At 47.3% G+C, this 12,168-nt stretch overlaps 1 protein-coding gene across 1 annotated transcript in view; it reads right to left on the reverse strand.

Moving 5' to 3' along the window:
- Nucleotides 1–12,168, reverse strand: part of LOC142560351 (tyrosine-protein kinase transmembrane receptor Ror2-like) — a 300,620-nt gene that overhangs the window by 55,302 nt on the left and 233,150 nt on the right. Inside the window, exon 3 of the mRNA XM_075672381.1 lies at nucleotides 8,320–8,447. Coding sequence (XP_075528496.1) covers nucleotides 8,320–8,447 — 128 coding nt within the window. The remainder of the gene's footprint in view (nucleotides 1–8,319; nucleotides 8,448–12,168) is intronic.

Consider the following 12,168-nt stretch of genomic DNA (forward strand, 5'->3'; position numbering starts at 1 on the left):
ATAGAGGAGACATTCAAACAACAAAAGACTGCGCAAAAGAAAGGAGAACTATACGAAATAAAAGATTCCAACGACGTAAGGCTCACAACCCCAAGTTCGCCCTCTGAACCTTGTCGTGGTGAGCGAGCAATCTTTCCTCAGAGCTGTGCGCGTTGTGACGCAAATGTGATCGGCTTCATCTCTTTCTCTCTCTCTCTCTCTCTCTCTCTCTCCCTACCGCGCCTGTTTCGATCCCCATCGCCGGTGTTTCAAGGTCCACAGAGATGAATGGACGGGATCAACGACTCGAGCCGCGGATTGATGGAGCCACTTGTGAATTTTAATGATCCACACGCGACGCACCCGCTTCTACCTTACGTTCAACGCTGTGTTCTTTTCGCGGGGGACGGCCGTAACCATGGACCAAGACCTGTCACGTGGCGAAAGAGGGTCGAGACTCCTAGGGGAAGACGCACGCGGTCAGGGTTTTGGCGGCTCGAGGTAGAAACCGATTTATCATATTTCTTCATGGTTTCTTTTTTTTTTTTCGCCTTTTATAGATCGCTGCTGGGTACAGGCTGAGCTATTGATTCTCCATTTACTACGTTCGGTCGCTGTGCGCCGGCAGAAGGCATGGAGACATAGAGGGTGCGACGTGGTCACGTGACCAGCATAAAACCCTTAAATAAAAGAAGACAGCCGCGAATAGGTCGCCCAAGAAGGATTCGCAGTCTCGAATAGGCGACTTCCTCTGATTCCCCACTTGTCAAACATATTCCGGATTTCTCATTGGCAACCGTACTGATAGCCACGTTATACTGTTCGGGCAAGTTCAGGCCTCTATATCGGCCTCCTCACTTTTTCTGTGTTCGATGGAAGTAGCCTTTCAATCTAAGCGACAAATTAAATCCATTGGCGTTTTGATCAAAGTGGACTTACTAAAAAATATCGACATATGTATGTATGTATGTATGTATGTATGTATGTATGTATGTATGTATGTATGTATGTATGTATGTATGTATGTATGTATGTATGTATGTATGTATGTATGTATGTATGTATGTATGTATGTATGTATGTATGTATGTATGTATGTATGTATGTATGTATGTATGTATGTATGTATGTATGTATGTATGTATGTATGTATGTATGTATGTATGTATGTATGTATGTATGTATGTATGTATGTGTGTGTGTGTGTGTGTGTGTGTGTGTGTGTGTGTGTGTGTGTGTGTGTGTGTGTGTGTGTGTGTATGTATGTATGTATGTATGTATGTATGTATGTATGTATGTATGTAGAGACGAAAGGAGAAAGGCACGGTCAATCAGTTTCGAACTCTAACTGTCGTCACACGCAGTAAGATAAAATAAGAATACAGAGATAGAATGGTAGCACTTTAACGCAGAGGTAACCTTTCAAACAGTGCGTTACAAATCGAAATCAGACAACCTGTTTGATTGATATTACGTAAAGAGCGCGAAGAACACGAGAAAGAATATCTGTGGAACTGAATAACACCTGAAAATTGTTTCGCCGAAAGACCGCACAATTTCCTAGATGCTTGCGAAACAACGTTATGAAAGGTGCAGCGACCACTAGCATAAACATAAGTATCGGAATTTTGGCATATCGAAATAGATACAGTCATTGCGTAACTCTGACTTATTCGCTGAACATCATTTGATCGTGCCTGTCGCATAGAAAACATTAGATATCTTAGGTAATAAAAGGCCGGTTCCTTCTATATCATTAATAAAACATCTCGACTCAAAGGTCAGCGTCTTCAACGCATATTCACAGTGATAACCTCAACTTGAGTCACGAAAAGCGTTTACAGAAGAACCTAATTGAGATCCCCAAAACTGGCTTTTGGCGAACGTTCGTAAGAACAGGAGCAATTGTTCCGACTAAGAAAGTTACATAACTCTCAGCTGCGTAGATGTCTGCGAAATCACTGAACAGAGAGCTTCGGATATAGTACGTAACAGGAATATTGACATCTCACGTTGTGTGACAGTGGGAAGCGAATATACGAACGTTGAAAACTTGGCAACGACATTTGTTGGCGGTGTGTGTGCAGGTGACACACCGGAAAATAGAAAATACGCCCTGTCGTCAACTGCACTTTTCGTACTTATACGGTCGAAACCGAGAAAACCCACAGGAGCAATAGTTCTTACGTCGCTTTTTAAGGCGCAGCCTGGCCACAAACACGCAACTAACTAACTAACTAACTAACTAACTAACTAACTAACTAACTAACTAACTAACTAACTAACTAACTAACTAACTAACTAACTAACTAACTAACTAACTAACTAACTAAGTAACTAACTAACTAACTGATCGAATAATTGACTAACTAACTGATCGACTAAATGACTAACTAACTGATCGAATAAATGACTAACTAATTGATCGACTGACTAACTAACTGATCGACTAAATGACTAACTAACTGATCGACTAACTGACTAACTGAACGACTAACTGACTAACTAACTGATCGACTAACTAACCGACTAACCGACTCACCGAGCGACTGGCTACTAGGTGCTTTACTGACTGACTGACTGACTCACTCACTCACTCACTCACTCACTCACTCACTCACTCACTCACTCACTCACTCACTCACTCGCTCACTCACTCACTCACTCGCTCACTCACTCACTCACTCACTCACTCACTCACTCACTCACTCACTCACTCACTCACTCACTCGCTCACTCGCTCACTCCTCACTCACTCACTCACTCGGTAACACACAGAGCCGTCCGCACACACAGTATATTTCAGCAACTCGCCCCTCCCGCACTACCGCCCGCCAAAACCGATACATCCAACAACCGTATACCCTGCTAAAACAAGGACTACACACAAGAGCATCGCACTTTCAGCGAGGAGACGACCGTTCCCGCATCTCGCCGTGCGTCGGCTCCCGCACAGGACGCGCCGTCGCGAAAGAAATCCCCGTCGCCTGCTTGCTTCCCCGAGCAGAACAAGCCTGCCGGAGTCATTCGTCTAGCGAACGCCTCATACCGCGGCCTTCGGACCGGCTGCTCATTAGTCAGCAACGCTGGCCCCGTAAGCACAGGCTATCCCTCGCGCGGCTAGCGGAACAAAAGCAGCAACGAGACGAAGGACCACCCCCTCTCCTCAGACGAACGTCGACGTATAATTAATCACGCCATCTCTTCGCCCGGCAACCTGGATGCAGACCACGCCGGTTAACGAGTTGCGTGAGCCACTGGATACGAGTGGCTGGTTGGTTGGATGGAGGAGAGGGGTGCGGAACTCGGGGGAAAGCCGTCATTTCCGGCCCGATCCGTCGAGAAAAGCGATACACGTCATCGCTACCAACCACGCACGAGCGGCCGCTCTCTGGCGTGTTGCAGCGGTTGCACGCCAGTCTCTCCTGGTCTGTGCACCTCTTTCTCTTTATTCTCCCCGTTTTCGAGTGACTGCTTCATCCTCATCACTTTTTCTTTCTTATGACTGCACCGCGCTTGCCATTAGTGAGCTCGCTTGCCGGCTCAAGAGCGTCAGCAGCAAGGTTCCCGAGGCGTCGACGGCGACGTTTGTCTTACCCTGCCGAGGACGAAAATAAGAATAAAGTCGTTCGCAGCGAAGCAAAGGCGTAAATAACGGAGTTTAGTACGGTGAGAAATTTGCCAACGCGAAGGAGCAATCACGCTAGACGCGACGTCGAAGTCGAAATGGTATTAACTTCACACACGGGAGTACTCGCACAAGCTATAGGTGACAAATGGTGTCACAACGTTTGACAGGAGCTGCGTCAGAAATGAGCTGAGTTATGATGGCTCGGAAAGACGTAAACGCAGACTCTTGGTTTTTTGTGGTCTGCGGAGATGGGCGTCTCCGCAAGGTTATCCGCTGCGGCAACACAGCGGCTGTGGCGTTCGTTACGGAGCACTAAGTTCCCAGGTTCGATTCCCAGCCTAGTTACGATAGAGGCGGAATGAGAAAACAATCGTGTCCTTCGAATTAAGCGGATGTTGAAGATTCCCCCCCCCCTTCTTCCCCGCCTAATCTGAGGTGCGGGAGGTCGAAGTTAATCCGGAGATATACACCTATGACCTCGATAGACAGAGCTCCGAGAAGTAAACGCGCTATCAATCTTCTCCACGGTGGCTGCTGCGTAAACTAGGACAGAGCTGCTGTTGATCTACTTCCGTATTGAGCAGCATGGCCTCGTGCCGCCGGGAGAGCTGGCAATCTCGTCCAATATATTGAGCGGACGTGCTGAGAATACACAACTCCAGTTCCTCGCGCTTAACTTTCACGCATAACCCATCACGCCTGTGGCGTCAAGCCAGTGGCCTAAATAACTCTTCCCTCTGCTCGCACAGCTCAGAATTCTCCGCATTAACGATGCGCCTACCGCACAGTTCCGTAACGCTCGAAGTGAATCCGAAACAAAGCAAAAGTCCAATTTCCGAGCCTTCCCGAAAAATCGCAACGAGATACGCAAAACGACGCGTTTCCCAGAAGTTACGCGCTCCCGATTTGCTTCGAGTGGCGTTAGTGTGACGCGCGGCAACAGCTCTCGCACTTCCGCACGTATTGATCGCACCACCGCGCTACACATTCGCGCACCTCGCGTCCGCGGCGTTCGCGTGCAAAGCGCGCTTCCAACACGCAGCGTTCGGTCGATTCGCACGCGCAATACCTCCGCCAAAGCGTTAAGCCATTCCGCTCACTATAGGCGAGATGGGTCGAAACGATGAATCACTCGCTGCTTTATAACACGCCACTGCATAAGCGCGAACCGCTCCAGCCAATCTCTCGCTATGTTGTACGCGCGCGAAATACGCTACGCCCGGCTGCACAGGCCGCTTCCGCGTTCCTGTTCGCCGAAATTTACCGCTTCTGTCGAGCTGGCTAAGTAGGGTGCCGCACGTTGCTAGAGATAGCTTTTGCTATTCGCTTTCTTGTTCTTCTTTTATCTTTATCTTTTTTTTAGGTTTGCTGGAGTATTTTGTCTCTCTCTAATAACGCGACCTCGACGGGAGTGCCCTTGTGATTCGCTCAAACGCCAAGGAAAAAGGGACAAAGATTCGAAGGTGTCGCGAAGACTAACAGGCAGTAGTGATGCAAAGCTATCGATAAATTGACTATCAACAGTATTTTTTTCTTAAACTATCAGTTGCATAAAAAAAGATTGTCGGTAGTAGTATTACTCTGTAGTGTTACGATTATTTGGGATTGACAGCGCTATCTACAGTTTGGCGATTCTTGGCTATAGTGATAATGTGCTGAAATTTTGCGATATCCGACCTTTGATAACGCTTACTTCATATAAGCGGCAACAGAGAAACATCGCCAAATTTATGTTGCAGTGTTTACGTGCAGCGCGTCATGTCATTTTATGCTATCGATAGTGCACTAACGCTAGTACTATCAACACTGTCCTCGATAGCTGTGTAGATATCAATAGTGCACTATCGAGAGTAATATTGCTGCTGTATGGCCACATTTCGATGGGGGCGAAATGCGAAAACACCCTTGTGCTTAGATTTAGGCGCACGTTAAAGAACCCCAGGTGGTCGAAATTTCCGGAGTCCTCCACTACGGCGTGCCTCATAATCAGAAAGTGGTTTTGGCACGTAAAACCCCATAATTTAACTTTTTTACTACTGTTGCTGGTACCCTCGATATAGTATTGATAGTACTATTGATAGTATCGATAATACTATCAAAACTTCGATAACGACTAAACTATCGATGGCATCGACAGTATTATCGATAGCACTGCACGACTACTAGCCACATAGGGCATCACCGACGTGGTGGTTGCGAGGATCACGAAACATAAAAGGAAACAAGCTCTTTGACATTACATTTTTTTCCCTTCTTCTGTGCGCTCCAATTCTCGCAAACGCCTAAAAAAAGTAGGCTCGCTGAGTTTACCCAGACGAGGCTTGACAAACTGTTCGGTTTTCCTTACGTTTGTTCTTCTTATTCACGCATGCGCAACATGGGGAGTTATTTCCCTGAGATAATTAAAGAAATATATATGTAGTACCGTCATGGGTACGTCATAATACTTCCAAACAACCAACGAGCCCGCACGAATTATTAATCTAGTTAGGACGACAACGTTCCTAAACACGATCGGTATATGCATGTGTGCTAGGTCGGTTATTCCCTAACTAACGAAACACCGCCTCCAGGGGGCGCAGTGTTTCATAGACGGCAAGTGACGCGCATATAACAAAAAACACGCAACAACTAAATAAACCAAAAGAGCGTTAATCAGAAGTGGACGAGAGCTCAGGGTAGGAAAAGTACAGGAATTTTCGAATAATCCTAGAGCGGCACAGCGAAGTATTAACGCGGCGCTACCTCGACAGACTTACGCAAACGTCAAGTTATATTACCGCCTAACGAAACGGGCAGACAGTCCCAATAATCGCACGGTTTGCAGAAAAACAGCACAGCGAGCTCATCAGGCTGTAACGGGCGGGGCTAGTCCTTCCTGTTATCTATTCATAAACTTGACCCTATGGAACGTGGAAAAGAAAAGTATTACATGCGTGAATGTTGTTTTGTTTACAAACCGGTGGGGGAAGAAAAAAAAATATGTGCACAACGTCTGGGAGCTGCATAGGAGGGAACTGACATGCACGTACGAAGAAGACTTCGAAAAAAAAAAAAAGACTGCTGTTGTGCAGTTAAGAACTTCAGCGCCTGCGGGGCCGCGAAAAAGCCCTTCTCAACGATTCGGTATGTTTCTGCATCCATCGACGTCTCGTTAATTATCGTGGCTACGCCACAAACCACAGAGCACCTAGGGCTCACGTGACGGTGCTAAAAACGTTTCATTTTTTATCGCGTGCCTCCGAAGCGGCCGACACGACTGCTGTGGCGACGGTGACTACCCGCCAATACCTCCGGTGGTGGCTCTCGTCCACAATATTGTTCTGCCTGTGTTAATAGTCTTACCGGCTGAAGTTGAGCGAATGTAAAAGATGAAGGTGTGGGTGCAAGGGAGGGAGAGAGGGAGGGAGAGAGGGAGACAGACAGACAGACAGACAGACGGACGGACAGACGGACGGACGGACGGACGGACGGACGGACGGACAGATAGATAGATAGATAGATAGATAGATAGATAGATAGATAGATAGATAGATAGATAGATAGATAGATAGATAGATAGATAGATAGAATATAGCGCAGTGTTAAGAAAAAAGCAGGCAGGTCAACTAGGCTGATGCCGGTTGGCTTACCCTGCACTGGGGAAGCGAGAAGGGAGATTGAAGGACGCGAGGATTAACTGAACGACGAAGGTTCATTGCGTATGCGCCGGCGCATTCTGGGAAGCGGTCGTAGCAACCACACTAGAAACCATGGGGCTACAGTGTGTCAATACAGTAATGTAGAAGTCACTCTCTCGTCCATGAGACAACGCTGCTGTGTTACGTTCACTTTTGTGTTCACATTTATTGTGTTGCACTACGTATTTGGTCGCTTCCCTCCGTAACAACTTGTAATCTTGGATTTATGTAAATGAAATGTACAAAAAAAAATAAAAAAAATAGAAACACACAAATCATAGCCGATACACGTGCAAGCTTGTAAAGCTAGCTTCACCCCACAACAACTTAAAATGTGGGAAAGTACACCTATAGAGCGCAGTAACGACAAGTAGGACGGGTAGGTGAGGTACGTACGTGCACGTGCACGTAGTAAAATAGAAGAAAGAACTAAGTCGAGCATCCTAAGCGGCGAAGGAATGACATTGCATTAAAAAAGAAAAAAAGGAAGACGGTAAGGGGAAAGTGTGAGGACTCGCCGGGAGTCAGGGACGCGCAGGGGTGAAGTTACGCGGGGCAAACCTGAGCCAACCAGAAGCCGACACGTAGCAAGAGGGGAGTATTACTCTTATGTTGGGCTGTAGGGCTTCGTTAGCCAATTTCGCTGCAGCGACAGTGAACCGATGAAGAGAGAGAGAGAGAGAGAAAGCAAGGGTAGGAAAGGCAGGGAGGTCAACCAGAACAGCAAGAAATCAAGTAAACCTAAGGGAAGGCCGCGACCAACCGAACAAAATTGGTTAAGCTGCGTCTTCGCCGAGACACATTTGAAGCCCAAGCGAATTAGCAAGACGAGCGAGGTTTCTTTCCAGCCACTTGCCCTATGACTGTCGGGATGGGAAGGGCTTTAAGGTTACGCAAGAGACATAAAGGAAGCATGATAGACAATAACGTATCACCTTGATGCCCAGACGCCTTGTTATAGGCTTAACGTTCCAAAAGAAATAACAAATTCTTGGTACAACGTGGGCCCTACTGAAACCGACAACTCACCCTCTTTCCGTCTTTCCACCAAGTTATCACAGGGGGTGGGTCGCCCTCGGCGTCGCATCGTAAAACCAGTGTAGTGCCCGCTGATGCATTGAGCGTAGTCCGAGGGGGTCCTTCAAGTTTGGCCGGCACTGAAAAAACACACAAAAAAAGCAAGAGAGCTCAGTCAGGATTTCATCAAACACCGTCAATTGCATTTGCACAACACTGAGGACGAAAGATTGACCTCTTCCCGCCGTCGCTTAAGGTCAAGCGGAAGCCCTCATTGTCGTATTTTTTAAAAAACCGTAACCCAATAGCTTTGATTTTGCATTCAGTGGGGTTCCACTGTCAGTATGACGTACACATATGAAGAAACAACACCCAGGGAAGAGATGTGTTGCATTTTGACTTAAGCCTTACAGTGCACCTTTAGAGCGAATTTTCATTTCTTAGCAACCGAGCTATGCTCAACACTTAAACCTCGTTGTTCAGCTTAGTACACCGAGTTAGCACTGAACCTTAGTGCTGTAATTTAACCCAGTCACTAAGGCTTGCAAGGTGTAGCGTAGTTCGGCAGCCTGCTCTCACAGGTGGCTTTTGCTATTGTGTGACAAATAAATTGTAGCGAAGAAGAAAATGCCCTTCTGTGTTTGTGGCTGTTCGCGACATCAGTCGGTTGCAGCTAAGAACGAGCTGTGGATTTAGTTTCTTGCTTTCTTTTTGTTGTTGGTGCTCTATCGCTTAACTAAATCGTCTTGCACAATGACTGCATTATCATTGCAGTCCTATTTCGTCTTGCTTCTTCGTTAACTTAAGCTGACGTCTCGTTTTCGACAATGCGTACATATACTGATGGCGCTAACGCTATCGCCAGATGCGACAGCCGCGACAGTTTGAAGTAAGCTGGAAACAAACCTAAAACTAAGCTGGATAAAAAAAAAAAGGGGGCCCGCTCCCGAATTCCGCTCCCTTGGGGACACAAGGGCGTCCCCGTCCCTTTTTTTTTTTTTTTACCGTGCGGCGATGTCGCAAACCACTTTCGCCGGGCGATTACAACAGAGCGCACGTCGGATACGACCTCCACGGCCCGCGCTCAAGAAGCCTCGCCGACCTAAGCAGCAATCTCCGTTCCGCGCACAAATGGCCGCTTCCTACCATTTTCGCCGACGCCAGGCATTCACGCAAGTTAACCGCGCGGTTTCTTCACACCGATCTGTCTGCGATTTTTTTTTTCCCAGACATTCGTCTCGTTTTTCTGTGTGTTTTACTTTAAGTTTGGGCCTTTGCTGATTCACGCGAAGGATATAAATACAAGTAACAATAATAAAAAAGAAAGCTAGATGGAGGGGGCACTCCACGACGCCGCCCTGACGAGCCTGCTTACAGGACCGAGGAGATTTGTTGTCGCTTCATTACTGTCGCCCTGTCGAATCCCTAATGCGCCGCCGACGAAAAAGGAGAGAGAGAGAGAGAGAGAGAGAGAGAGAGAGAGAGAGAGAGAGAGAGAGAGAGAGAGAGAGAGAGAGAGAGAGAGAGAGAGAGAAAAGTCGAGCGGAGGTGTGGCGGAGGGTTGCAGGGTTCACACCTATGGCCGAGGCCCTTCTCGGCAACCGTGCAAGCGCGATCGAAGGAACGGACGGTCGCGTGCGCCGCAGACACCCTCGCAAATGGGACAACTTGTCCCCGCCATTCACACTTCCTTACACGACGCCTCGCCGTCGGCGCCTGAGGCTAGGCGTTTATTGGCGACTCCCAATTGTTCGGCCGCGCTATTAACAAGCGTGCGGCCAACTGAGGAGCGTATGGGTGGAGCGGAGAAGATAAAAGGCCCGAATGGTCGAGGTGGAACAAAAGAGAAACTGTGAATCGTTCGCGTAAAACGAAACGGGCACACGAGTTTTCGTAGGCATCCAGGAGCCGTATTTGTCAAACGATCAACTTGGTCTGTGTCCCTCCCTTCGTCCCGTTCTTTAGCGCCGCTTACTGCTCGTAATCATGAACCAGCCAGCCCAAATGCGTACTCATCAGCATCAATTTACATTACTTTCCGCACTTTCGTCATTGGATGCCCTTATAAATAAGCTCGGTCACGCGGCGTGACGAATAATAAAGAAGAGCAAAAATGGGAAATTAAATGCAGCGTTACAGAATACGGGGCCCTGAAAAAAGCGCGACAAGTCGACAAGGTGTAGGTGTCGCTGTCAGCGTCGGGTGGTATATTGATTGGTTGATCTAGCTTCCCAAGGATTTACAGTCCTAACAGAATAACGGCTACGAAAACATGATGACACAAACAGCACAGCTTTCTGAGCAACATCGCATGCATGATGCAATCCGTCCATGAGGCAACCCGTTCCCTGATTGGATCTAACGAACAGAGGTGTCAGTTGGGGAATGGGGCACGTGGTAGCAGAGGATGCAGGGTGAAGTTTAAAAGCAACCGGGAATCTTATTACTGTGTCTCTGTACACGGGCGTTTCTACAGCCGTGGCGGTCGGTAATCGAACCGGCGACCTGGAGTTCGGCAGCATAACGCCATAGCCGTTATAACCACCGTGGCGGACGAATGGACTTGAGAAGATATGAGAACATAAACTTTGCGCAAGATACACTTAAGATAATGAGTATGGCATGCATACTACTACTACGCGCTTTTCCGGTGTCTAGCCACTTCATCCGATTAAACCAGTTTCAGTGCTTGCGAAATGGCCACTTCCCGACAGGCTGAGCTACGAATGGGCAGGACTGAAATGAACACGTAAAAAAAAAAAAAAAGAGACTACGGCACGGAACGAGACATTTTTTAAGTGCGGATACTTAAATACCTGCACTTATGAAATATTATTAACAGGTAGGTCCGGATGAGCGCAGAGTAACTTTAATTCTGCGAATCGTCCGCCATCAGCGATCAAGCGCTCACGTAGTGCCTCGACTCTTCGACGAATGGACTCTACTTGTGCGAGGAAGCCTCACTTAAACCTCAATCCACCGCTTTTAAAATGCGAAAGCAAATTTGCATTACGACATACCCACAAAAAGAAAAAGAAAAGAAAAGAAACGCGGAGAAAAAAAGGGTCGGGCCAATACAAGCGGATAAACGCGGAGGTGGCGTTTGGTTCCAGCGCATTTCGAAACGCAGCGCGTGTTACGCAAAGCTCTCAGCGGGCAAGATTTCTTGCGTAGGCGCGGAGCTCCCTTCAAATTTTCAAACAAAATAAAACTGTGACGCAAAGGAAACGTCGAAGCATAAGCTTACGCAGAGCGAGCAAGTGCACAAAAGGACATTTGTGCTCTTGAGCCAATAGAACGAATGTTTCGAAACCCAAACTGTGTTATACAAAGCACTCACTTAGAATCCAGTATGGACAAAGAGGCGGCCGCGCATATTTTCGGCCTAAGGGAATCGCCGAAATAAAATTTTTAAAAAGAAGAAAGAAGGAGAGCGAGTGGGGGGGAGGGGAACTCGAGACGCAGTGAAAAGACAATGCGAAGGCTGTTATTCTAATTTCAATCAGAAACGGTTCATTTCCGCGCAGTTTGCAAAACGAAACAAACGCAACACAATGAGCACGGGAAACAGAGGGCGGAGAGAAAAATGTTAGGCTGGATGACAATGCCCGTAAAGAAAGAAGGAAAGAAAGAAAGAAAGAAAAAGAAACGAAAGAAAAGAAAAGAAGAAAAGAAAATGACAAAGGACGTTGAAAGTATCTCGGGCGTTTACACAGCTCCTCGTCCCGTACTCCCCCCTCGCACGCACGAGAGTCGCAGCCAATGTTTCTCAAACAGCCAAGACAAGACGAAATGAAGAGCACGATGGGGGCGTCATTGTTTTAATTTCGGTTATAGGTTCGGCAGTAAGGACAAGAGGAA

The sequence above is a fragment of the Dermacentor variabilis genome, chromosome 10, assembly GCF_050947875.1.
Source record: "Dermacentor variabilis isolate Ectoservices chromosome 10, ASM5094787v1, whole genome shotgun sequence".
NCBI classification, from domain to species: Eukaryota; Metazoa; Arthropoda; class Arachnida; order Ixodida; family Ixodidae; genus Dermacentor; species Dermacentor variabilis.